Source organism: Onychostoma macrolepis, chromosome 04 (assembly GCF_012432095.1).
Source record: "Onychostoma macrolepis isolate SWU-2019 chromosome 04, ASM1243209v1, whole genome shotgun sequence".
NCBI lineage: Eukaryota > Metazoa > Chordata > Actinopteri > Cypriniformes > Cyprinidae > Onychostoma > Onychostoma macrolepis.
In genome coordinates, this window is record NC_081158.1 from 10,620,205 (window position 1) to 10,646,026 (window position 25,822).

The 25,822-nt window shown below is 37.5% G+C and overlaps 1 protein-coding gene across 4 annotated transcripts; it reads left to right on the plus strand.

The window, feature by feature from the left end:
* The first annotated feature begins 61 nt into the window (after positions 1–61).
* LOC131538717 (gastrula zinc finger protein XlCGF57.1-like) lies at positions 62–22,330 on the plus strand. 4 transcript variants are annotated; one of them, XR_009270651.1, is made up of 4 exons: positions 62–121; positions 17,587–17,655; positions 18,054–21,279; positions 21,381–22,330. XR_009270651.1 is itself a non-coding variant. In XM_058772779.1 (3 exons), the coding sequence occupies exon 3, from the start codon at positions 18,069–18,071 to the stop codon at positions 19,980–19,982; it is 1,914 nt and encodes a 637-aa protein (XP_058628762.1). In that variant the 5' UTR covers positions 62–121; positions 17,587–17,655; positions 18,054–18,068; the 3' UTR covers positions 19,983–22,330. The 4 variants fall into 4 exon arrangements, 3 of the variants coding, with proteins under 3 accessions (XP_058628762.1, XP_058628764.1, XP_058628763.1); XM_058772779.1 differs by having other exon boundaries at positions 18,054–22,330; XM_058772781.1 differs by lacking the exon at positions 62–121 and adding an exon at positions 1,270–1,286 and having other exon boundaries at positions 18,054–22,330.
* The last annotated feature ends 3,492 nt before the right edge of the window (positions 22,331–25,822 follow it).

The window sequence follows — 25,822 nt, forward strand, 5'->3', positions numbered from 1 at the left end:
CCGCCCCCTGGATGTGGATCTAACCCCGCCCCCTGGATGTGGATCTAACCCCGCCCCCTGGATCTTTTGTTCTGTAGTGAGGGGCTGCTGGCTCCCGCGTCTGTGATTCGGCGGAAGAAAGGTGTGTGCTTTTAATCATTTAATGTGTTTAAATCAATACAACTCTCTCTCTCTCTCTCTCTCTCTCTCTCTCTCTCTCTGTGTCGATCACCGGCGAGTAACACTTCGGGTTGCCAGCTCTGTCGCCATGAAACAAAAGTTTTATTTTGGGACTAAAGTTGGCCTGCTTCACCGGTGCGAGTATGTTATTTAAGCTATTTGTCATAATTAAATACGAATGCATAACTCTCATGCTTTGGCAACATAAGGTAGGTTTAACAATAGTTTGGTAATTTACAGCAGGTACGTTTATTTAACTCCTTCGATTGAACCATTACTTTTTATTTTTACTATTTGTCTAAGACAAAACACTTGTGACTCCTACACTGTAGGTTAAAAAAGTTATCCACTTCATGTTGGTTTTACATCCGACAAACTAAAAATAACAGCTTCTGTTTGCTGTAGTTGTGCAGAAAACAGCAGAGACTCACAACTCAAACTATATATAAGCTGGAAACCCTTGTCAAAAAATCCTATAAAAAATTATTCTAAACAGGAGCGGAGCCAGAAAAGAGACTCTGGGTGTGCATCATTTACTGTCAGATTAATGTGCAAAAAAAACACCAAGACTGTGTATTACTGACGTTGCAGAACAGAACAGACTGGGCTGATATAGCCTGTAAAAATATATAACATCTCTAATTACGTAGTCGGAATGAAAAGTGCATTTCTTTATTAAAGCTCATGTGGAGACGGCGAGTGCAGCATCCGGCAACTTTTATCTTTTCAGCCGACACTGACTGAGAAAATGTTTTCTTTTCCCTTTAGTAGCCTAGGTTATTATATTAATCAATTTACGTGTGACTGGTGAAATCTGTAGTAGGGGACAGGCCTACTTGGCACAAGGAACCGATCCATTTTTTAAATAAAATGCTGACAATTAGAAAAGTGCGCCTGCTAATCATGTCACGTTATATTGCAATGCACGAGTTATGAATGCGTAATAAGTCAAATGTTTTTATTTTATTTCTTATGGGTGCTATGGCAGCGCTTTGGTCTTTCTTGGGGGTGCTGAAGCATCTGCTAGCCCCTCCTTAGCGCCGTCCATGTTTATTACGATTAAAATAATAATAATTCTGCATCTGTTTTTAGGTGGCACACCCGTGGCTATGCCCCTGATTCTAAAGGTGCACTTTTCCACTGTATTTGTTTTACTAACAGTACTTGCAGTTTGCTTAAATGCACCCTTAAATGAGGTGATTTGTGCAGCACGGCATTAGTGCAAAAAAAATTTCTAAGGCATTGATAATTGATTGATGACACACACTCACACACACACACACACACACACACATGTTCGTTTTTGTGAAAAGTGGGGACATCCCATAGGCGTAATGGTTTTTATACTGTACTTACTGTATGTGCTATTGCCCTACACCAACCCTACACCTAAACCTACCCCTTACAGGAGACTTTCTGCTATTTCAGATTTTCAATACACTCCACTCTGTGTGATTTATAAGCGTTTTGAAAAGTGGGGACATGGAGTAATGTCCTGAGATGTCACCTTCACCTTGTAATACCTGTCATACCTTTGTCATTGTACACATCTATGTCCTGACTTTTCACAAAAACGTGCACACATACATACACACACACACACACACACACACACACACACACACATACAGTATGTAGCACTTGCATCCTCCAATGCAAATATCTACTAGACCAGTTCTAGACTCGAAAAGAATTGGGGAGGAGGATATAAAGCTTATACTAGGAGACCAGAAGAAGTTGAATATAAACAATAACACTTTACTATAACAACAACAACAATAATAATAATAATAATAATAATAGCAAATACAATCACTTGAATTTGATATCGTAAATCAGTTTAATTTCCCTTTGAGGAGTATAATACTGTTCATTTCATGCGATAAATGTAATAAAGTTCAGTTTGTGTGTAATGTAAAAAGAGAGAGAAAAAAAACACATTCAATTCAGTTAAGGGAAAACCAGGAAAAAGTATGAAAAATACTGTATCCAATTTATTTCAAAGCAATCACTAATGCTCTGTCAGTTGACCATATGCACGATTACTTCCTGGTTTTAGATGAGCCAGCTCAGTCATTTCCAGTCAGTTCTACTGTGCTGTAAGAGGAGCGCTCTTTGCTTAGTTTCTGTACAAAATCCATTCACAATTTGAAGAAATTTTTGTTTATCCAAGAGGACCAAACGTCCACGTATACCATTTCAGGAATGACAAACGCGGGTGTTAAATATTACGCGGGTAAATTGCTAAATTGTTCAGCGACTCATTGCTATGATTGACATTGATAATGGAAGACAAGCCAATGTCAAAATATAGCTCTGCATTAAGTGATTCAGACTACATTCAGAGTAGCAAAACTACAACAGTAACAAGTCTGTGTTGACTGAATATATTTAGCAGCTTTTCCAGTTAAAGATAAAACTTAAAAAATGTAGTTACTAAATTAAATCTAAAAATATTTAATGCATTATTTAATTGTTATACCATTTAATAATGAACTTATTTCATTTGTAGTTAACTAGTTTAAATAATTCTCCTTTTATGCTGTTGGTGTCGGGGCGTATTTATTTATAAAATGACATGAGACTTTGTGATTCCTGCACTTGCTATACTTTATACTTCAGTACAATAAAAGCACACACATTTGGAGTTGAAATGGCAGCTGAGCTAATGAGTGATCCTCTGCTGCCATCTACTAGTTATAATGATAATTTAATAACATTTTCATCTTAAAAGTCTTTGTTTTTCGCTAGGAGACACATTTCTTTCATGTCATCTTCATGAATGAAAAGTATATCTATAAAGTGAATTTTACTGCACAGCCATAGAGTTGAGAAGGCATATATTATAAGTGTTTAAAATGTGTTCATGACTATGAAGGTAAGTTATTGATTATCAATAATACCATCATGATGTCATTTGGGAGATAGCATCTCTAATGTTAAAGGCATCATCTATCATTGTTGTTATGCTATCATTATTTACCATGTTGCAATTATTATTATTTTTTTCTCGATGTCTGACAAGCACGAGGCAGGAGAGGTTTCTGTAAGGGTCTCAATAGTCTCTAGCTATATAAACCACAACATTAAATCAGTTTAACTGGAAGTTTACGAGCTGGCTTGTTATAAAAGATGTATAAAGGATTATTTAAAATGCAATAATCTATCTTGTCTTTTTTTATTTATTTTATGTACCATATGGTTTGTTTTTTGGGGTTTTATTACTTATTTTTTTCAACATATGTTGTAATTTGTAATCATTTGTATTTATATATTTGTTGTGTAATCAAAGTTTTTCTTGTAGTTTTATGAGTTTGTTTTTTCATTGTTTAGGTGGAGGCTCTAAATAAGCCCTTTGGGTTTTCTGCCTCTCTCTACACAGTATATGGATTGTATTTTATTATTATTTTTAATCTATTTTATTCTTGTGCAAAAATTTAACTAAACTAAAACTATGCGGAAGTTCTAAAGAGCGCTCTGTGCATCTGGTCAGTTGGTTACCAGGCAACGCTGCAGGTCCTCTCGCTGACAACAGCTGCCTTAATTCTCTTCATGCATGTCTTCTCCATGTACGCTCACATATCACGGGAGAATCGTTGTCCAATGTCAAACTTTTTAACAGGCCATAAGAACATCTTATTACTCCATCAATACAAATAATTAAAATAGCGCTATACAAAACCGTAAAACACAACGTCATTCAAAACAGCTCAAAATGGTGGCAGAACAGACATATTGTACTCACTACTCCAGTGTTTTCTATAATGACGTTTTATTATAAACAGCATACATTAATATTTCATTAATATAAGTTGTTAAACGATATCTTTTGCTATGTAACAGCGGACTCCTGTGCTAATCACATACAATAAAACGAGCTCAACAACTCACCAACAGATATTGTTCACCCAAAACTGTTCGTTTAGGATGCAGATCAGATAAGTATTACTATTTCTTCCTTTTTAGCATCTTTAAATACATTTTAACAAGTTAACCACGTTAATCACTCGATTTCTCAGCTGCTTCTCCTCTTTGACCGTTATTGTTCAAAGTATGCGCGCTACAGTTGCACGCGCACTACATTCAGATTTCTTAAACGGAAAGCGTCAGCATGTAAGGATTTTCCGGACTATTTTCAAAAGCAATTGCAAATTGTATTTTCAATTTCGTTTTCCACATGTGGGCGCATAAATTGTGACACAATCCAAATGCAATTGCAAATCTTGCATTACCGTTTACATTTTCGCTTTTGCGAACGCACAGTGACTGCCACATTTTAAATTAAAAGGCAAATTCCATTTGCAATTGTATTTCCCATGTCTTACGTGTTATGAGCCTGTCATATTTAAATAGCAATATTAATTACCACATTTGGTTTTTCACTTTCTCTGCATCGTGCATTAGTGCTGGGCGGTATACCGGTTCATACCGAATACCGGTGTTTATTTTTCTTCTGATATGAATTTTTAAAATACCGCAATAGCGGCGTTATTTAAATAACGTTCGGAACGCGACACTGTTTGAGAGGGGGAACATTGTGGCGAGGACACAGCTGTATGCGTTATTAAGCGTGAGAGTTCTGGAGCTGTAGAACTAGTAGAACGTGATGATGACACACAAGAACTCATCCATAATATCCACCGCCTGCTGCCATCAGCTCCCACGTCTCACACACACGAGCGGGACTTTAGCATTATATTTAGCAACTTTCAGACCCTTTTAGCGGCTTTTTTCCATAGAATATACAAACTGACAAACCTAGCGACATTTTTGGATAAACCATAGCTATGGTTCAGTTGGAAGATGTCGCCAGTGCTGCCCCGCGAGCGAGGTCTGACTCTCCCGGCGCAGTGTCGCCTCTCTCTGCGTCTGTTCTGTGCAGCGAGCGGCAGAGAAGCAGCGCATTCAGCTGGCCGTACCGCAGCAGATTCGCCAATAAATGAGTACAAAACAGCGTTTCCAAGCACCTGCCGCTAACTGACTGTTTGGGATTATAAATATGAGCATAGTTTGTCTGTTAATATTATGCACTTTTTTTTTGTTTATTTTTTAGTTTGTTACTTAGACGCAGGCAGTGCACTGCATGAGACAAAAAAGTGCCAAAACCACCGCATAGCCGCTCTTTAGTGCAACGTTAGATGCATGTTGATTTTATCAGGCGATGTCGCGATTATAAATGAGATTGACTCCTGGTTAACATGTATTAATGGGTCGTGTTTAGTCACTATTTAGTGTGGAATTTTTCTACAATATTCGCTCATCTTGACAGTAAAATATGGCCTTCTAAGTCAATCTACTGCAGTTTTTCCTCCCTCAATCAGTAAAAAATGTGGTTAACACCCAGTCATACATGAAAAAAAAAAAAATACCGTCATATACCGTGAAACCGGTATAATTTTGAAAAATACTGTGATATAAATTTTTGATCATACCGCCCAGCACTATCGTGCATATAACCTGCCAAAACTCAAATGAAATCGCAATTCCTTTTGCATTTGAATTTCCGATGTCTACACAGAAAGCTGTCAATCATCTGTTCAGAGCTCCGAGGTGATGACTTTGCTGGCAGAGGGTGCCGTAGAAACTGTCCCTCCACCCCAGAGCGAGTCAGGCTTCTAGCGGTTACTTCCTTGTCCCCAAAAAGGATGGCAGCCTCCGGCCCATCCTCGATCTCAGACACCTGAATCGCACCCTCAGGAAGAGGTCGTTCAGGACGATTAAGCTGAAGCAGATCCTCTTGCAAATTCGCACACAGAGCTGGGTAGTAACTGATTACATGTAATCTGGATTACGTAGTCAGATTCCAAAAATGTAGTACTTGTAATTAGAGTAAGTTAAATTTTAAAATACTTGTAATCAGACTACAGTTACTTTTTTATGGATTACATGATTACATAATATTCACAAAGTAGTAATAAATTATTCATAATTCACTGATTCTCCCTAATTTCTCATATTTTAAATTTTCCTTTCTAAAATAATCTACAGATTATATACATATTATATAGGTATATATAGTCCAGTTTTGTGGACATTCACACAAAGATCAGTCATTAGTCAGGTGGCGACAGCATTTGACCACTGGATTTACAAAAATCATTTCAGGCTAAAGAAGGGTTTCAACATTGCATCAACTACTGCTGAACACATTCATTTTTATTTGAATTATTACTATGTAGGTTTTTTAACCATGTATTTTTAATTATAACTAATTAAAATGCACATATTCACATTATTTCTTAGTTACATGTGTTAGATTTTGCTGTATTTGGCTGAGCAGCAGTTTGGGTGGCTCGCCAATGTACTAGATTGCTCTAATACATAAAATAAGTAAGCTTGACCAAAGTTCTTGTGGGGAGAAGAATTTATTGAAGGTAGCAGTGTAGCAGTTCTTCAGCAGTGATGTTAGCATGTCATCCTTCAAACAATCTTAACCCAAGGTACTGTCTGTGAGACCAGACCTTTATACCTGGTAACAAATGTGCTACAAACAATACAGTAATGGAGAGCCAATGATAGTGTAACCTTATAATGACCTGACAGGACCCCATGGAGAGCCCATGATCCATTGTCCTGATGTTGACCTAAGAGGCTAATTATATGGGCCATTTGGTTCACACTTTTGTAAACATAAGTACAGCTGGCTACAGTTGATTGCAAATACATTTGACTAAAGTTAATTAAAAACAAATAATCTTTGTAATGCAGGCATTCCAAAACTTTGTCATCTAAACCTCATTCATCAAATATATTTGCTTTAAGTACCCCTGAGATTTTAAATTAAATATTTCAATAATTAAGCATCACATTTGCATGTTTACGGTTTCTTTGATGTTTATTAACTCTCTGGGGTCTGAGGGTGTTTTGGGGCCCCGGAGAAGTTTTGACATGCCCTCACATTTGTGCTTTTTTCAGTTGCTTATAAACATTTTAATGGCTAAAGTCTAAAAACACTGTATTCAGCACAAACTGGGCTACAATAATATGTGAGCAGCATGTACATACGTGATTGTGTGTTTGAGAAAACAACGTTTATGTGTGGTTAGAAAAAAACACAAATTTTAAAGTAACTGAAATAAGGCCATAAAACACATACAGAACATTTGTTCACAAGACTTTTGAGAACTGGATCTTGTAGCCTAGAATATTTGCTTCAAAATGATCTGAAAATAATCTAACTCACTCATTCAGAGAAAACAATATATTGATTTAAATTTTCTAAGTCACTTTTTGAGTGGAAAGGCTCTATGCGAGAGGGCGTGGCTCACACCTGAGAAGACAAAGGCCCACATAATGAGCTCCATAATGAGCTATTCAGTCAGGTGTGTGACTGAGAGAGAAGAGTTACAAGAAAGAATGTGAGGAAAAAAAGAAATGTTTATACATATAACTATCACATAAAATAACTTGAGATTCACTTGCGAGTGCAGTTAAACAGTTTATTAGGAACAAACAAACAAATAAACAACAGAAGAGTCGAGACATGGTGGGTGCAATATCCAAAATATCCAAAACAGTGGCAAGAAACTGGAACCCAGGAAAACAGGAGACAGCAGAAACTGCATGAGAAAACAAAACAGACGTGAGCAACACAATGAACGGACAAAGATAAAGCAAACATGGTGACAATACATACACTACCAGTCAAATTATTTAAGCATTAAGATTAATGTTTTTTTTTTTTTTTTTTTAAGAAGTGTCTTCAGCTCACCAAGCCTGCATCCATTTGACCCAAAGTACAGCAAAAACAGTACAATATATTTATTATAATATATAGGCCTACATATTTTTACTATTCAAAATAAATAAAGCATAGAACATATAACTATCCTCACGTCGTGCAACATTCAAATGCAATGAAAGGTTGCCTATCATATTTCAAAATGTTGCACTCGATTTTACACATTTTATTCTGGAGTTATAGTTTGGGAAAAGTTCAACTTTTAATTGCCTTCAACTTTGTCACAACAACACATTATCGAATGCCAATAAGAAACATTACTTACTCTGTATAAAGTAACTCCTCCTCCGCCGGCTCCAGCTGCGCTCGCGTTCGGTTCGTGAGGTAAACAAAGCTTTTTCCTCTCAGCGCGTCTTCTGGCGGTAAATACAAGGCTTTTTCCTGTCAGCGCGTTTCTGAGGTAAATACAAGGCTTATTCCTCACAGCGTGTTCTTCCAAAACTGAAAAGTATCCAAGATGAACGCATTGCTGCTTTGTTTACGGTGGTGTGGGCGTTTACATGCCGCGTGGCTCGCGTGGAGGTTTGTAATAAAAATAGCGCGAGCAGCGCGTGGGCGTGACCTAATTACAGATAATGAGACCAGACGGAAAAACTGGACCTGCCGTTGGTTTCATACGGATTACTTTATCACAGAATATTTGTTTTCGGTAAGACTTACTTAATTTAACAGTAGACATGTCAAGGTTTCTATAGATATATTTCTCATGTCTCTGTGAAGTATTTGCCGAGTTACAGTTAATTTTAGTGACGTTTCAAAAAGCAGTTCGTGGACAGAGAGCGCACCCTGTTCGTTTTCTTTATTCTTCAAAAGCACAAAGTTTAGTTGTTATTATGAGTGTATACAAATAAGACCCCTTACAGATTCGAATGGTGTATTGCTCTTATCTGTACGATCAAAAATGGCAGAGTAATTCAAGCTCATTTCGGCCTTATCAGGAAAATCTGCCTCAAAACGCATATATGCGTTTGTCGACCCCAGAGGGTTAATTAGGCAATCTCAAAGAGAATAAGATCTCTTTTCCAAGAGAGACCTCAAGAGGGTTAATGATCACATGGCATGCAGGTAAATAAAAATATTTCATCTTTTTTAGTAAGTGTTTATTTAAAACAAAGACTGTAAATACAAAGACGGCTCACTCCTATACTTATGAATGGGAGAAACTGCAACACGCAATATGAAGGAATAGTCCCACCTTCTAAAAGAAAGAGCGAAATTTCCCATAGAAACCTGACTAGACCAGCCAATGCACATGCGCAGTCTTAACCACGTTATGACTCCAAATGCACATTGGCTGGTCTAGCCTGAAAAATAAGCTTTTTAAACGCTATTTGAGCATAAGAAACAACATTCATGGGGCAATTAATTTCAGATTTTTGTTGCTGATTTGACATATGTAATTTAATTGTGAGTTCAGCGAGCAGTTTTTGAGATTTCAGGATTCCTCCATTCATTAAGATAGGTCTTGTATGAGCTGCCCGGAGGCGTTGCAAATATCGCCGCCGAGTGAAGAGACTTCCCTCGAAAGGGAGTTTGTTTTAAAATGATCTATTTTCATTTAATTTTTTTTATGATTTAATTAATTGTCAGCTTTTCATTAAACTCACAACCCCCCTGCAGTTCCTTTACGAACCCTAGTTTGGGAAACCTTGATGTAATATTTTGAATGTACTTCATGTTGTAAATTACAATGAATGGAACAAGTTTTCTTACTCGTTGCATTTTTTATTTTTTTTTGGTAATGCTATTTAAATCAATGTGATAAACGAGTTAAATCAAAAGTAATCTAAAAGTAATCTGATTATATTACCTAAAATGTTTAATGTAACGGATTCGCACAGGGGACTGGTTCTTTTCTCTGGACCTGAAAGACACATCCCAGATAGCAAATAGTAATTGAAACGATGTTAAATCAACATCCCGCTGTCAACAATAAAATCATTGAATCAACGTCGAACTCTGATGTTGATTCTTCATCATGTTGCACCCTCTATTATCATTGAAACAACGTTTAAATCATACCTAGAGATCAACAGAATTTCAATGGTATTTCGATTACAATGGATATTGAAACAATGTTGAAATCCCAGCATATCAACAAAACTTCAATGGTGTTTTAGTATACCACAGGTTTAATCTGAAGGTCTGTAATTTTAATATAATATTAAAAACATTATTATTAGGCTATAATCCTGCTTTATCGACAGCCAGGATGGGCTAGCAAAATATAGAAAATAGAAACTATACCTTTAGGCTATAACCTAGACTAGCACAAATGACACCCCACGCATTCTTTAAAAATTAAACAATCATTTTTATTGTATTATTTCATTTTTTTTCTTTTAAAGTGCTAACTCCTGCTGCGTCTGTCTTCCAGCTCCTCCCGCTCGGTCTGGGCGTGGCGCAGCCACTTCAGATGAGGCTTATTATACTAAAGACTTGCTTACTTGAAAACGATGTGGATTAATGATCTGAAAAAAGGACAAAAAGTAAATCACAGTGTCAGTAAACAGCAATTTAATCCAGAATCATCCACTGCCCTGAGTATTTCCCCACAAAGCAGATGATAACATGTTCTTTTAAACTGGGCTTGCAAAGGTTTTTCTAAAGACTGAACAATTTTTATTCATGAATAATGGACTCCGTTCACTATATTTAAGTACAAGATACCTATATCACGTAATTTTCTGTCACATGTGCTATAATGTCTGAATGGAACATCCGTGACTGGTCGAGTGGCAGCTCCACCTGCCACGCAAAGATTTTACCCCCTCTCTCATCTTGCCATCTCATAGTTAGGTAAATCATTTTATATTTCTGGGTAGAAACGCATTTTTGTCGAGGCTGTATAAGACGGACTACATTCAAAGCACTTTTAAAAACTGCCCAATATGTTCATGGATGTATTCGAATTAAAGGGAGGCAAAGGATTAGCTTGCAGTGACATCTTTCATGAGGACAATTTATGAGGCCAAGTGACTCTAAAAAAAAAAATCATGTTTATTATTTTATTAAATCAGAACTAATTGTTAACTCAACAAATTAAATGTAAATAACTGGATACTTATAACTAATTAAATAGTAAATGTATTGATTAGAGTTACCATAGACAAAAGATTTTTCTGGTTGACTAAATTGCACATTAATTTCTGCTTAAATACTGGGTGCATGGAGGAATATACATAAATCTCACCGCAAAAACAGGCTAATAAATTAACGAGGCATTTTAATTGTTTCTAAATGAAGTATGTGGGGCTAAGACGCCAGGCCTGGTTGTCAGGCGCTGTATAACAGCGCTTCCCCGCGCTCAGAAAAGGTGGCAGAAGATCATCAAAAATCGTGATATCGCATAAGCACTAGTATAAAATGACTGTTATCATTTCTGAAAACAAACACAATGGAGTTACAAAACTGTATAGCACATCGCAGCCCTGCTCGAGGATTATTCATATTTTGGATTTGTAGGCTATTACGAGATGGTCTAATCGGCATTTCCAGTTATCGTTACAACTCGAGACAGTTCTGCATTGAATAAAGTAAAGGTAAACCATGTCTTTTGTGTAATTCTGGCCCGCCGTTGCTGTGGGTAGAGCACTATGCTAGCGTTGGTTCCGCCGGTGTTCTCCGGCGGTCAGAAGAAACAGCGGTGCTGTGTTAATAGATTTCACGACACTAGCAATGGGTACAGACATGTATTTTGAGCTAGCTGTCACAAAAATAGACTGGACCAATGAGGTTTTGCTAACTTTATAACCTAGAAGAGATCAAGTAGCCTACTTTTGGCAGATTTTGACACATTGGTAAAACAAAAATCTATTTCAGTGACTGCAGCACTGCGTCGGTTACTACATTAACCATCATGTTAAAGATCAACCTAACAGTATTTGATTTGGTACAATTCATTCATATCGAACATTAAGCAAGCTTACCTGTACGCTTGTGCCAAGGTCCAGAAATGAGCTGTGTCCGGTGCAGTACGTTGGTGTTGATCTCCCGGTCAACCAAAAATCGATGGATTTTCAATCATATTTCCCAGTCAACTATATATCGATGCATTTTCAATCATATTTCCCGGTCAACTATATGCCGATGACTCTTCAACAACAGCGTCGTTTCCCGGTCAACTATAAATCAATGACTTTTCAACACATTCAGCGATCGCCCGGTAAACCAAATATCAATGCTTAATCAATCATAAAGATAACTATAGATCAATGTTGTTCCAATAGTGTTGCCATCAACATTAATAACATCAGGTTTTCATCGATATGGTAATGGTGATTCAACATTTATTTTGCATTGAAATTTCAACATCAACCATAATGATGATTCAGATGGAAAAACAATGTTTATTCAATGTTGGCTTGCTGTCTGGGATATACTTTCACATCCAGATAGTCCCCCATCACAGACGATTCTTGAGATTTGTCTTTGAGGGAGTGGCTTTTCAGTACACGGTCCTTCCCTTTGGTCTGTCTCTGGCCCCCGCACTTTTTCGGAGACAGAAGGGAATCCGCATTCTCAACTAGCTCGACAACCGGCTAGTTCTGGCCCAGTCAGAGGTGGAGCTATTATTTATTTTTTATTTTGGTGTCCCCCCTTTGGAAGAACCAACCCTGGTTGTCAGAGCTAACTCAGCTGCTCATAGCAGCCCCATGGCCCATTCCCCTGAGACGGGATCTCCTCTCTCAAGCGAACAAGACAATATGGCACCCTCGGCCCGAGCTGTGGGCCCAGCACCTTTGGCCGTTCAACGGGAGCCTGCGAGCCTCCCAGAGCGAGCGTTAAACACCATTTCTGAGGCCAGATCCCCGTCTACAAGACGCCTCTACGCCCTTAAGTGGTCTGTTTTCTCTACTTGGTGCCTAGCCCGTGGTGAAAACCCGTCTGCCTCTGACTTATCAGTGGTTCTGTCCTTCCTGCAAAAGCTGCTGGATAGGGGACGCTCCGCGTCCACACTCAAAGTGTACGTAGCAGCTATAGCGGCCTCCCATACCCCTATAGCAGGCCAATCGGTGGGCAGGAACAACTCGGTTGTCCGATTTTTGAAGGGTGCCAAGAGGCTGAATCCGCCTCGGCTCCTCACAGTCCCTACATGGGACTTGCCCACTGTGTTGAGGGCTTTGAAGGGCCCTCCTTTTGAGCCACTACAGTCTACTACCCTTCGGTCACTGTCGCTAAAGACTGCTCTGTTCCCAGCACTAGCGTCGTTCAAGTGAGTTGGAGACCTGCAGGCGTGCTCCATTAGCCCTGCCTGCCTGGAATTTGGGCCCAACGACTCCTAGGTCGTCCTGAAACCAAGGCAGGGTTATGTGCCCAAAGGTAGGTAACTGCTCAATTCAGTCGTCGTAACCTGAGGAGCCTATGGCGAAACGGCTGCTTATATAGCCAGATGGCTCCACCCATTCTGGCGGGCTTCGTCGCCATGGGCTCATGCAGCTCCGCATTTTTAAGACACTGTTCAGTTTCACTACGTGATTGAATAAGGCTTCAGTTCAGGAGAAAAAAGGCATTTTCCCATAGCGTCTTTAAGACAAAGACAGTACTCATTCCGTATCTCAGGGAACTGAGGTTACGACAGTAACAGAGTACGTTTCTTCATCTGGGAAAACAGTGCGTTATCTCACTAGATTTAGAAAGTAAATCTTTTAGAAACCAATTTAGAAACCCATGACAGCACAGGAGAATACATCAACATATTTCTGTTGTTGTACATTGCAATTTCAAAATAAAAGTTCAAAACTTCGCTCTGAGTGTGCATGTGACCAAATATTAAAATTATATGGATTTAAACGTCATTGAATCACGCTGTAAAGTGAAACATCACCAGGCTGCTGGCACCTCTGGAGGTATTTGTTATAAACTTATAATACTTAATGTACTTAAGTTGGTTATGTTCATATTATGTAGTATAGGCATATTACTTTATGTATTTTAACAGTGTTGTTCAATAAAACCATGTGATTACTTTATTCAAACCAATAATTATTGTATCATTGTTAGTTTAATATATATAAATGTAGTCATACTAAAGCCCAATTGTCAATGCTCAATTGTCAAAATAATCAGTAAATTACTTGTTTACCTAATTTAAAATAATTGTTAGTTACGGCTCTAGATTACTAAAAATATTTCAAAATACAACTACATTGTTTAACCCTCTAAGCGCCAAAGTCGCAAAATTGCGACAAGACGTCATACTTCATTAAATAGACTGTAGTTCCTAATATAGTGTAATATCTCATTTGTATTCCCTACCACTAGATGGCAGACATGTAGTACTTTGATTCTAGACCAAAATTGTTCGAGGAAATAGCAGAGCAAGTGAGCTATCGTGTCATTGATGCTACAGTCAGTAATTCTCCTTTGAAAATGTGCATTACGGGCTGGAATGTCTGTATATGTTTTGGTTTGTGAAACCCACCCACTGCCAATTGTATTTTGGCACCCTGGGTTGCCAGTTGGCGGAAAACACAGCGTATTTCATGTCATTCATCGTCATGTGCGCTTGTTCCTGTTGGTGTCATCAGTCTGGCAACCTGCGTGTGCATCGAGTCTGAGGAGGAGGGCCCGGGTGAAAAAACCCTCTCCAATATTTTGAATTTGGACTGAAATACCTAGTTCAACCACTAGGTGTCAATCCAACATACAGCACCTTTAAGGACAAACCAGCGCACACGTCTACAAACAAGCCACCATCTTGAAAGGTCAACCATGTGATTTTGAGTAAAATTTATTTGTTCAGACCTGAGCGGTTTTGAGTACTTTTGTGTGTTTGTTTGTGTGATCATGTCGATGTTTGGAGTAAATAAATGTTATTGAATGTCGGGTCAAAAGTCGAAGTTTGAGATCTGTGATAAGAATTGACAGGAATCCATCTGAAGTGTTGCTGCTGCAATTTCATTTTCAATTCAATTCAAGTTTATTTGTATAGCGCTTTTGATTATGCAAATTGTTGCAAAGCAGCTTTACAGAAAATTATGTTTCTACAATATATTTAGTAGTAGCTTATCAGAGGTGATTTGTCAAATTGATGTACATATGGCAGAAATGTAGAGTAAAATTCAGTTAATGACGTAACCAAACAGACAATGAACACTATTAACAGCAATGATTATATGTTGCAATCAAACTTATAGCATTTATGCTCTTTAGATATCTTTGAATCAAATTTGTTAGTTAATTTCATTAAAATATACTGGAGCTGCTAAATATTTACATCAAGCCTAATTTGAGCCATGTGAGATGTTAGTATAAATGTTAATTTAGATAAATATGAATATACCTTGACACTGGACACATTAAACATTGTTTTGTGGTGCTCTTTATTTTAAAATGTTAAATGAATCATTTCAGTTTCTGTACAAACTTGTAACATGATCGAATTACCTTATTACAGTGAATGTAGTTATTAGAAAGTCTAACTATATTTAGATTGATATGGACATTATTGTGTTGTAGTTATTTTCCTGTAGAGGTTCATAAAGATGGGTGTCAATTTGTTTTGTTTTATTATTGATCATAGTCAAACATAGCCTGTGGTAACTCAGTACTTAATTTATTTGCCACATCCAGGACTTATAAAGCATGTGCAATACATATAAATGTTTCACATTGTTAGCCGAAACACCTGCCTATGTAATGAGATATTTTTCAAAACAATTGCAATGGCAGAACATCGAAAATTTGTCACGACCAGCTCAAAGCCGTGACAAAAGATTGGACGTAGTCAGTTTGGTTTGGTTGCAACGAAAATGTTTATTAACATAAATAGGAAGTTAAATAAAACAAAAAAAAAACAGCACAATCAAACACAATTTCTGTCAGACACATCATTAGTCAAAGCATCAGACAAAACCAAGTTTAAGGGAATAACAAAGTCCAAAATTAACAAGGACCAAGCAGGAGCAGGACAGCCACCATGCCAACAAAGCCTAAGCTTTATAGAGGGAAGAACAGGTGTACACAGTTCACTTGATGAGTCTCCCAACCACACCCACTGGCTGGCCGTAGCAGGAAGAACAGGAGACCCGTCACAAATTTTAAAATGCGAGCTGTTACCCAATCACTGCATTGGACGTTTACATCCAAGCCTCGCTTTATATTTGGAAGAATTTAAATGATATTATTTTTCAAAATTTCTACACAGATCTTTTCGTATGTTAATCCAGGGGACAGAATGAAAAAATATGAATAGAAAGACCGACAAAACAGAAATGCATAGAATGTGTGAATTACCACACATGTGAGTGCAGTGTTTCTGAATGAGATTTTAAATTGATGTGATCTTTGTGCCGATGCTCTTACTTTTGATATAGTAATATGACAACAATTTTTATTTGTAAGGTTCTGGGCTCTTCTGCTTCAATTACATAAATGCCTAAATGTGTAAATTAGTTAAAAAAATTTTTTTTATTTTTTAAACTAAAAAAAACTTTGAAACTGATTTATTGTTGATTTTAGTAAATCTGCTTCTTCTGTGGTGGCTTCTGCCGCTTCTGTGAGAAATCACTCTCGAAGTCTTGAGGTTTTGATGCCAGAAGATAGATTTTATTATCAGAGATAATGAAGCCGAGAGACTCTGCAGAGAATCTTTAGTGTCTGTGTCTACACACTCTTTATATAGTTTTTCCTCAAGGCTCGTTCAATACATTTCATACATGGGGCCAGTTTTACTAAACGAAAAATTAGCGCGAGAGCGCAATTCTAAAACAGCGCTGATGGAAGGGGAAATTTCTGCAGGTGATTTACTAACAATGCGTAAATTAAAGAACACAGACGCAACATCTCATTTACATATCAACCAACGCAATATACCAAGCGCAGCACAAATTAGCATAGTCGCAAATAAAGAAGAAAAAAAAAGAAGCCACAGTACGTTGAAAATTAAGGTTTGTTAGAAGCTTTGATAGCCCTAGTATTGCGTGACTCCTAGTCGAGGGTTCCAAGTCATTTTTTATTTCCTGAAGGAAATTAAAAATAACATGGCTTGGCAAACGATATGTTCAGATAATGTGTTTTTTCCAAATAAATTACTACTTGTGGAAAAATCCTCTCCCTTTTACCACGCGGTCTCTGTTCTCTGTGGTGCCTTCTCCTAGCAACAATAATTGCAGCCATTTCAAGCGCAAAATAGTAATAATTTGACCAGCGTGAACGTTAGTAAATCACATTGGGTGATTCATTTGAATACTCTCCTCCCATAAATTTTGCATCTCAAAGGAAAACTCCTACAAATGCATATTCAATAAGGTCAAGCGCAAAAATTACTGTCCACGCCTTTTCAGCGCTAATTCATCACTGCGCGTCTTAAAACCTGTAAAACCCGACAGCACAATTTTAATGCCAAAAGAGCGTTATTGTTATTGGCCCATAGTGGTCTTTATTTTTTTTTATTTTTTTTTGACTGTGCCTCCAGTCTGTTTTTAGGAAGTAGACACAAGGCCTCAATTTTAAGTGAAATGAGGAGACTCCATCATATATTTTGTCTAATGTCCAAACAGGATGTGCAGCTTCAATGTATTTTGATAATGTCAGCACATTTCATTCTCAAACAGGCCTCTATACACACAGGCAAATACATGATTATAATAGTAGAATATCCTAATGCATAAATGGCTATATTCACATTGATTATATTTGATTAATTCATATTTTGATGAATAAAAAATATTCTACACTTCCAGACAGAAATTCTGAAGCTCCTCCCAAAAATCCTGCAGAATGAAACACATTGAAGATACTGAAGAACAAAGGTTGGTGTTTAATCTTGATTCTTCATTGAAGATGAAGATTGCTGAAGATAATAAAGTTTCAAGTGGTTTAGTTTTAGATTTGTTGTAATAGGGAACATATTAGAGCTGCTGAAGTATCAAATATTATTTACTTTCTATGAACTGGGTACTTTAAAAAAAAAAAAAAAAAATCTATGTTAGATAATTGTGTAGTTGATCAAACAAGTTTAATAGTTCTCCCTATAGAAACACGGGATTTGTGCCAATATATTTTTAATAGTTTCAGGGACATATCATTTTTAAAAACACATCAAAATGATCAACATTTAATATAGCAATTGTCTAATGTCCATGGTCACATCATGATTGACTTTTATAGTTTTTTTTCTTTCATATTTCTCCGTTTACTTTTATTTCAGAGTTGATTGAAGAAAATGAGGAGAATGGAGAATTTTAGTGAAGGTGAGGAGAAAATTCATGTTAAAACTGGAGAAAAACATTTGAGTTGCTCTCAAACCAAACAGAAAGATTTAAGGAAAAGAGCCAAAAAATCATTCACCTGCACTCAGTGTGGAAAGAGTTGGACAAGCAAATGTGATCTTGGTGTTCACATGAGAGTTCATACTGGAGAGAAACCATTCACATGTGATAAGTGTGGAAAGAGATTTTCAAACAAACAAAATCTCAATCGTCACATCAGTGTTCACACTGGAGAGAGGCCGCACACATGTGATCAGTGTGGGAGGAGTTTCACACAAAAAGGAAACCTTATGGTGCATATGAAAATTCATACTGGAGAGAAACTGTATGCATGTGATCAGTGCGGGAAGAGTTTTACACAAAAAAGAAGCCTTATGGAGCATATGAAAATTCATACTGGAGAGAAACTGTATGCATGTGATCAGTGCGGGAAGAGTTTCACACAAAAAGGACACCTTATGGAGCATATGAAAATTCATACTGGAGAGAAACCATTCACATGTGATAAGTGTGGAAAGAGATTTTCAAACAAACATAATCTCGATTGTCACATCAGTGTTCACACTGGAGAGAGGCCGCACACATGTGATCAGTGTGGGAGGAGTTTCACACAAAAAGGACACCTTATGGAGCATATGAAAATTCATACTGGAGAGAAACCATTCACATGTGTTCAATGTGGAAAGAGTTTCACACAATCATCAAGCCTTAAAATACACATGAACCTCCACACTGGAGAGAAACTGTATGCGTGTGATCAGTGCGGGAAGAGTTTCACACTAAAAAGAAGCCTTATGGAGCATATGAAAATTCATACTGGAGAGAAACCATTCACATGTGTTCAATGTGGAAAGAGTTTCACACAATCATCAAGCCTTAAAATACACATGAACCTCCACACTGGAGAGAAACTGTATGCATGTGATCAATGTGACAAAACATTTTTGAGTGCTTCAGTCCTGAAGCAACACCTGACAGTTCATTCAAAGGAGAAACCACATTCATGTCATTTGTGTGGAAAGAGTTTTTCATGTCTACAACATCTGAAAAAACATCAGAAAATACACACTGGTGTGAGAGAGTACATGTGCTTTGAGTGTGAAAAGACTTTTACTTCAGCAACCTGTTTAAAACAGCATGAGAGGATTCACACTGGAGAGAAACCATACAAGTGTTCACACTGTGACAAGAGATTCAGTCGGTCAGGAGACCTGAAAACACATGAGAGGATTCACTCTGGAGAGAAACCATACAAGTGTTCACACTGTGACAAGAGATTCAGTCGGTCAGGAGACCTGAAAACACATGAGAGGATTCACTCTGGAGAGAAGCCGTACACATGTGATCAGTGCGGTAAGTGTTTCACACAAAAAGGAAACCTTATGGAGCATATGAGAGTTCATTCTGGAGAGAAACCATTTACTTGTGCTCAGTGTGGAAAGAGTTTCAAACAATCATCAAAACTTAAAATACACATGAACATCCACAATGGAGAGAAACCACATGCATGTGATCAGTGTGGCAAAACATTTTTGAGGGCTTCAGCCCTGAAGCAACACCTGACAGTTCATTCAAAGGAGAAACCACATTCATGTCATTTGTGTGGAAAAAGTTTTTCATGTCTACAATATTTGAAAGTACATCAGAAATTACACACTGGTGTGAGAGAGTACATGTGCTTTGAGTGTGAAAAGACTTTTACTTCAGCAACGTTTTTAAAACAGCACGAGAGGATTCACACTGGAGAGAAACCATACAAGTGTTCACACTGTGACAAGACATTCAGTCGGTCAGGACATCTGAAAAAACACGAGAGGATTCACACTAGAGAGAAACAGTACAACAGTGTTAATTTCGTTGACGGATAATTTTCGTCATGATTTTCATGATCCTGTCATGATGACAGGAACGAGACGATAACAAATAAAAACTCTTTTTGAATGACAAAAACAAAGACAATCATCTATTGCCATTTTCATCAACGAATAAAAATAAGACGAAAATGTTAGGGAGGGACAATTGGACAGAGATCATCCAATCAGAATGAATCTCCTGCGTGGAAAGGAGGTGAGATGCACACATTTGAATTGTAATGCTCTGATCACAAGTTTGCATACACTTGCTGCATAAAATGTAAAACAAATGTCAGTGCCTGGGAGTTAAGAAAGAGCACACCTATGGATAAATTTGAAAAGTGTAACGATGCGAAAGAGCGCTTAATTCGGTCCGGTTTTCTGAGCGCACACAGCCGAATCCCACACAAAAGCGTCTCTCAAATAGCGCACGATTACTGAATTCAGTTCTCGCTCACATCTTAACGGAGAAATACACACAAAATGATCTCAAATTGTCAGTTTTGATGAGTATTCACGTAAACACACCCGGTTACATCTTAAGTGAATGTAAACTATTGGGATAATATCGGATGTGTGTTCCAGTATATTCCAGTTCCTTGCATTCAGTTTTAAACGGACAGCAGACTAATTTAGTTGCTGTTTTCTGTGACCTTATTGTTAATGAATCAACAAAAGAAAGAGAGAAAATCACTCACTTCTCTTGAATGACTCACTTTAGTAGCCCTAATAAGGATTATTCTAATTTTAATGTATATAAATAAATATGCCTGCTTGAAAGAATGAAGGATGTTGTATGCAAGTTGCTATATATAGCCATTGGTATTTCAAAAGAGGACCATGTACTTGTTTCTTTATGAGAAGTTATTTTATTTTATTTTGAGATAAAGACATGTGTCAAAGCAGTTAAATCTGTGTCTATATTGCATGTTCAAATCGTTTATATTCCCAAATGTTGAATTCATGAATTTGGAAATTTTAAGAGAAATGCTTAATAAATGCATTACACTGTTAGATTTCAGTTGACTAAATTTACTGTAGATTTAGTCGACTAAAACTAGACTAAGACTAAAAACAATTCAGATGACTAAAATGTGATTAAAACTAAATGGCATTTTAGTCCAAAGACTATGACTAAACCTAAATCAAAATTTGTTGTCACAATTAACACTGCCGTATAAGTGTTCACACTGTGACTAGATTCAGTCAGTCAGGAGGATTCACACTCGAGAGAAACCGTATCACTGCACTGAATGTGGGAAGCGTTTCAATATTTCATCTTCTCGACACAGTCTTACAAAACACATTCACAGTAAGTAGATCATCTTCAGATCCAGCACTTTCAGTTCTGATGCTGTGTCCTCATCAAATGTGACACAATAATGCATCAAGCAATAAAATATAATTTCACAGTGAATAAAGTTCATCTTCAAATCAAGCAGATTCAACTGTGAGATTCAGATCAACACAAAGATGGAGTTTCTCCCCAAAGAACAATGTCAGAAAGTTTTATTATTGTATATAGTTTTGCTTAATGATATAAATAATATTGTTTTTTTGTTTTTTTTTACGAGTTTCATATATTGTTCAATTGGCGTTATTGACAATCAGACAGCAAAAGAATGCCAATGACTTTTCCTCACATCAGGAGACTCTCAGGATGGATCTACCATTTCAACAGTTTCAAAACATTCAACATTTCTAAAAGTTTCAAAGAGTTTTAAATTGACTGGTTTTTATATTAATTTAGAACTTCCAAATAATTGTCAAACTCTTAAATGCACGTATTCCTTGTAATGTTCCTGACAAGTTTCAATAAAAGTGTCTGTGAAATGAACAAATCTTAACGTAATGGCAGAAAAACAAATGCCATGTCTTTTTTGTTTTCTAGAAGTCAAACATCAGTTCTTTTCAGCTCTTTTCTATAATAAAACCGTTGACCACAGACCACTGTGCAAATTTCTAAAACTAGTCATCAGGACGGGTTCAGCAGATCAATGCTGCTGTTCACTGGAATCACCACAGCTCAGTTCTGAAGACAAGAAATAGTTTAAATTCGTACAGCTGATAATCAAAATGTCATTGAAGTGAATGCTACTAGTGTAGCTGTTCTGACATGAAACAGCATCGTTAGAGCATTCCTGATCACTGAGAAAAACCTGGGCTTTCAACTAGAGGTCTTCACGGGTCCACTTGGATCTGAAAACCCGAGACCCTAGCGGGTTCGGGTACAAAACTTCTACGAGTGCCTCGGACACGGGTCGGGTTTGGTATTAGCAGCCTCGGGTCTCGGGTAATTAAAATAAATGTGCTTTTCCCAAATGGACCCGATTAAACCCGAATTCTTTTAAACCTTCCCGTGCGTTCCTGTTAAGTTATTTTTTGAGAAATGCAGGTAAAAAAAGAACATACGTTTTTAACCTAAGAAATCCATCTTATAGATACGAGATCCATCAGGAAATCCACTTAGTTCATTACGCTGTGTGTCAATGCAAGGCTTTTCTTTGTTGTGTGCAGAAGCCCTTCACCGGAGATGAGGTAAATAACATTGCAGACAAAACTAACAAATCCATGATTTATAAACCTATCGATTTAATTTTTATAAAACTATCACGTTTATATTTCAAATCCACTGGTTACAATTGAAAGCCAAACTCAGAAATAACATGCATCCATCAGGCAGGCAAAAATATAAAGTAATAGGCTAATAAATAAGTAAATAAACTGAATGAAAGTAATGGAGCAGCAGCCAAATCAGTCAGCAGGACACCGGGATTTTCCCGGACGAATGACGTTTACGTTCGGGTCCAGTCAGGGTTCGAAAATAAATGCGGTCGGGTCGGACTCGGGTCTAATTTCATCGAGTCTGTCTCGGGTCGGGTTTATCTTTTTTTTACATTTTTTTATTTATGCATGTCGGGTTTGGGTAAGAAGTGATTTGGGTCGGGTACTGATTTAAGGATTTTCTGCTCTCTGTAAAGAGCACTATTGTGTTCAGGAGTGGAGAAGCTTTGCATTCTGTTATTTTGGTCATGGTTTGGGGATTTGAACGTGGAAACATTGATAAATACACTCCACTCATCTCCAGTGTAGAATCTGGGCAGATACTTATTACAGTAACAAAGTGAATTTACTTGAGTACTTTAAGTACACTTTTTGAGTATCTGTATTTGAGTATTATTTTTAAATATTATATTTTTATATAATTTTTTATATAAAGGTCCCCAAGCTGAAAGTCGTCACATGTAGCAGTTTTTCCTGTGTAGAACCTGGTCGAAAAGAACGCACACACATGAGTAACTTAAGAACATTCCACTGGAACTAATCTTCTAGCATCAGCTCGTAAAATGAGCAAATGACCAACACAACGCTTCAATTCTATGACTAGCGTCCGGCCATACTCTCCTTACCACCTCGAGAGACTCGTAAAACATGATAAGGTGAGGATAAAATGTCCGCGCTACATCTGTTTGGAGTTTAACAACCAATAATTACTCCTTTGGAGAAGCTCCAGAACCAGAGCGTTCGCGATACTGCGACCCCGCTTACCATAAACTACCTTCCAATAAACAAAAAATTGACTGACTTACAACTTCGTCTCAGCAAAGAAGATCACCAGAGCCACACAATGTGATACTCCTCATGACCTCACGACCTCAGCTTTGGTCTCCCACCTTCCAAAGGAATGCGCCTCTTTTCTCTTCTTCTCCAAAAAGAAAAGAACACCCAAACTTTTATGGACAAAGGATCTTCAAAAGAACAATCCAGAAAAGACTGCTGCTATTAAAGCAATATACTCAAGAGACAATATATATATGAATGTGGTATTTTATGTTTCATTTATCTTACTGTAGTTATCAGAACTTAGGATATTTTAATCTATGACTTAACCCGTTTAGTAGGTAAAATTATAGATATTCGATGTGACAACTATCTCATGTTTGGTATTAAATTACACGTTATGTTGATTCCAACATGGTGAAAAGGATGAATGTTGACACTTAGCATCATAAGGTATGATTATAACACTTTATAGAAATCTGCTAGGATATTTCCTCCAGGTGACATATTTATGAGCAGATAATGTATGCACGAAAAAGAAGTCGTGTTGGGCGGGGCTCCGCCCTACAGAGACAATGTGATTGGGTCAGACAGTGAATAGGATGGACTTAATTCTGTCCGATAAAAACAGACACCCCAACTTTGAAAAGTACACAAAAGAAAGAAAAGAACAGCTGGGGTTGAACAACTGGTGAAACTGCAAGAAACTTGGCTGAAAGTCTGGGCGTTGCCCCCTGATCGTGCTGCGAAACATCTGGCTGATCATCTAAAAGACTTCAACACCCTGTCCACGTCTGACCAAAGAAAACTTGCAGAGCTGCCGCATAAGAACTTCAAACTCGCTATTCGCGCGCTACCAGAAAGCCATCAAATCCAAAAGGAGGAATCCCGAGTGACATCACGCGACAACAACACGTCAGCAGGAAAGTCCGGGGCTTCCCTCCAGCAACCCCTCAAGAAGTACAGCCTTCAACTCAACTTCAACTCACAGCAAGTAAAACAAACAAATCTCTTATTCGCTGAAGCTGAATTGAATTGAATGAATCGTTAAAAGATAACGAGAACTGAGTCTTCTGTTTGTGACGTCTCAAGGTCGTCTTTATTCTCAGGAAAGAAAATAGCTTAACTTTCTTAAAACTGCTTTGATCTTGTCATAATGTGTGTATGTGTTTCGTTTTGTATTGTACCCTAGAATAGTAAATAAACTCTCGATTCATTTTTAATGAATAGTCTGGTGCCTTGATTTTCAAATCTTAAATTATTTGCCATAGATCGTGTTACCTGTGCTCAAGCAAAATTTCCCAATCAATTTTGTATTATTATCAACAATGAGCAGAATTACTAAAATATACTGTATTAATACTCGCTGGTCGAGTCGTTAATAAGGTATAAATTATACAAATTTTGATTAATATCAATTAATCAGATCAAAACCAAATCTCTACGATTTGGTTCCCTAAAGCTAGAATTTATAAATGAAGGATAAAACCTTACAAAATTATTACACCTTTCAGATTCACTGAACCCGTTTTTTTCCTGCAAAAATCCGGCCTGCGATCTGCCAGGACCTTCCAGTGGTGCCAAGCCTTACAGTATTTCTAAGCCTTCCATTTTCTGCATAGCTTTGAATGGACATTTGGCAGATTTTTTACGCAAATCTGGTAACCAGTACCGCCGCTCCCTATACGCAGAGTACGCAGTTTGCGTAGGACACCATCTCCCAGGGGGGCACCATCCCAGTTGAAGGAAAAAAAAAAATAAATTTCTATATTAATGTTAAAATTAGCATATCCGGCAATCCGGCGCCGAGAAGAGAAAAAGAAAAAAGATGTTTCAGGTAGGCTACATTTTATAATCCTGTGAAACGTTTTTTGGCTGTTGACGTTAATAATGCGTTTTAATGGCGGTAATAATTTAACCACCAACAACGCGTCTAATATTCTCTCTTAGTTTCCATGTTCCCGTACGAAAATTAGCCATGGTTTAAAACGAATAAAACCAAAAATCATGGTTCTTGTAGCCATGGTAACCAGAAATTAACCATGCTATTGTTACTTCAAATAGCCTAATAGTTTACAAAGAAGTATTAGGATAATATATATATATACACACACACATATATATTGTCACGGGGTGAGGAATCACACGACAAGGATTGCAATGTAGTGGCCCCGAAGGGTGGATTTATTGTGAGGGAAGGGTAGTGCAACAAGGGAAACAGTCTACGTGGGTGCTCCGGTGCGGTGAGTGCCTTCTTCCTCTTTCCCGGTGTAGCAAATCCGTGGGGTGCTCTC

Excerpts from the sequence above, each read along its gene's own strand:
- LOC131538717 (XM_058772779.1), top strand. The coding sequence starts at position 18,069 with ATGAGGAGAATGGAGAATTTTAGTGAAGGTGAGGAGAAAATTCATGTT.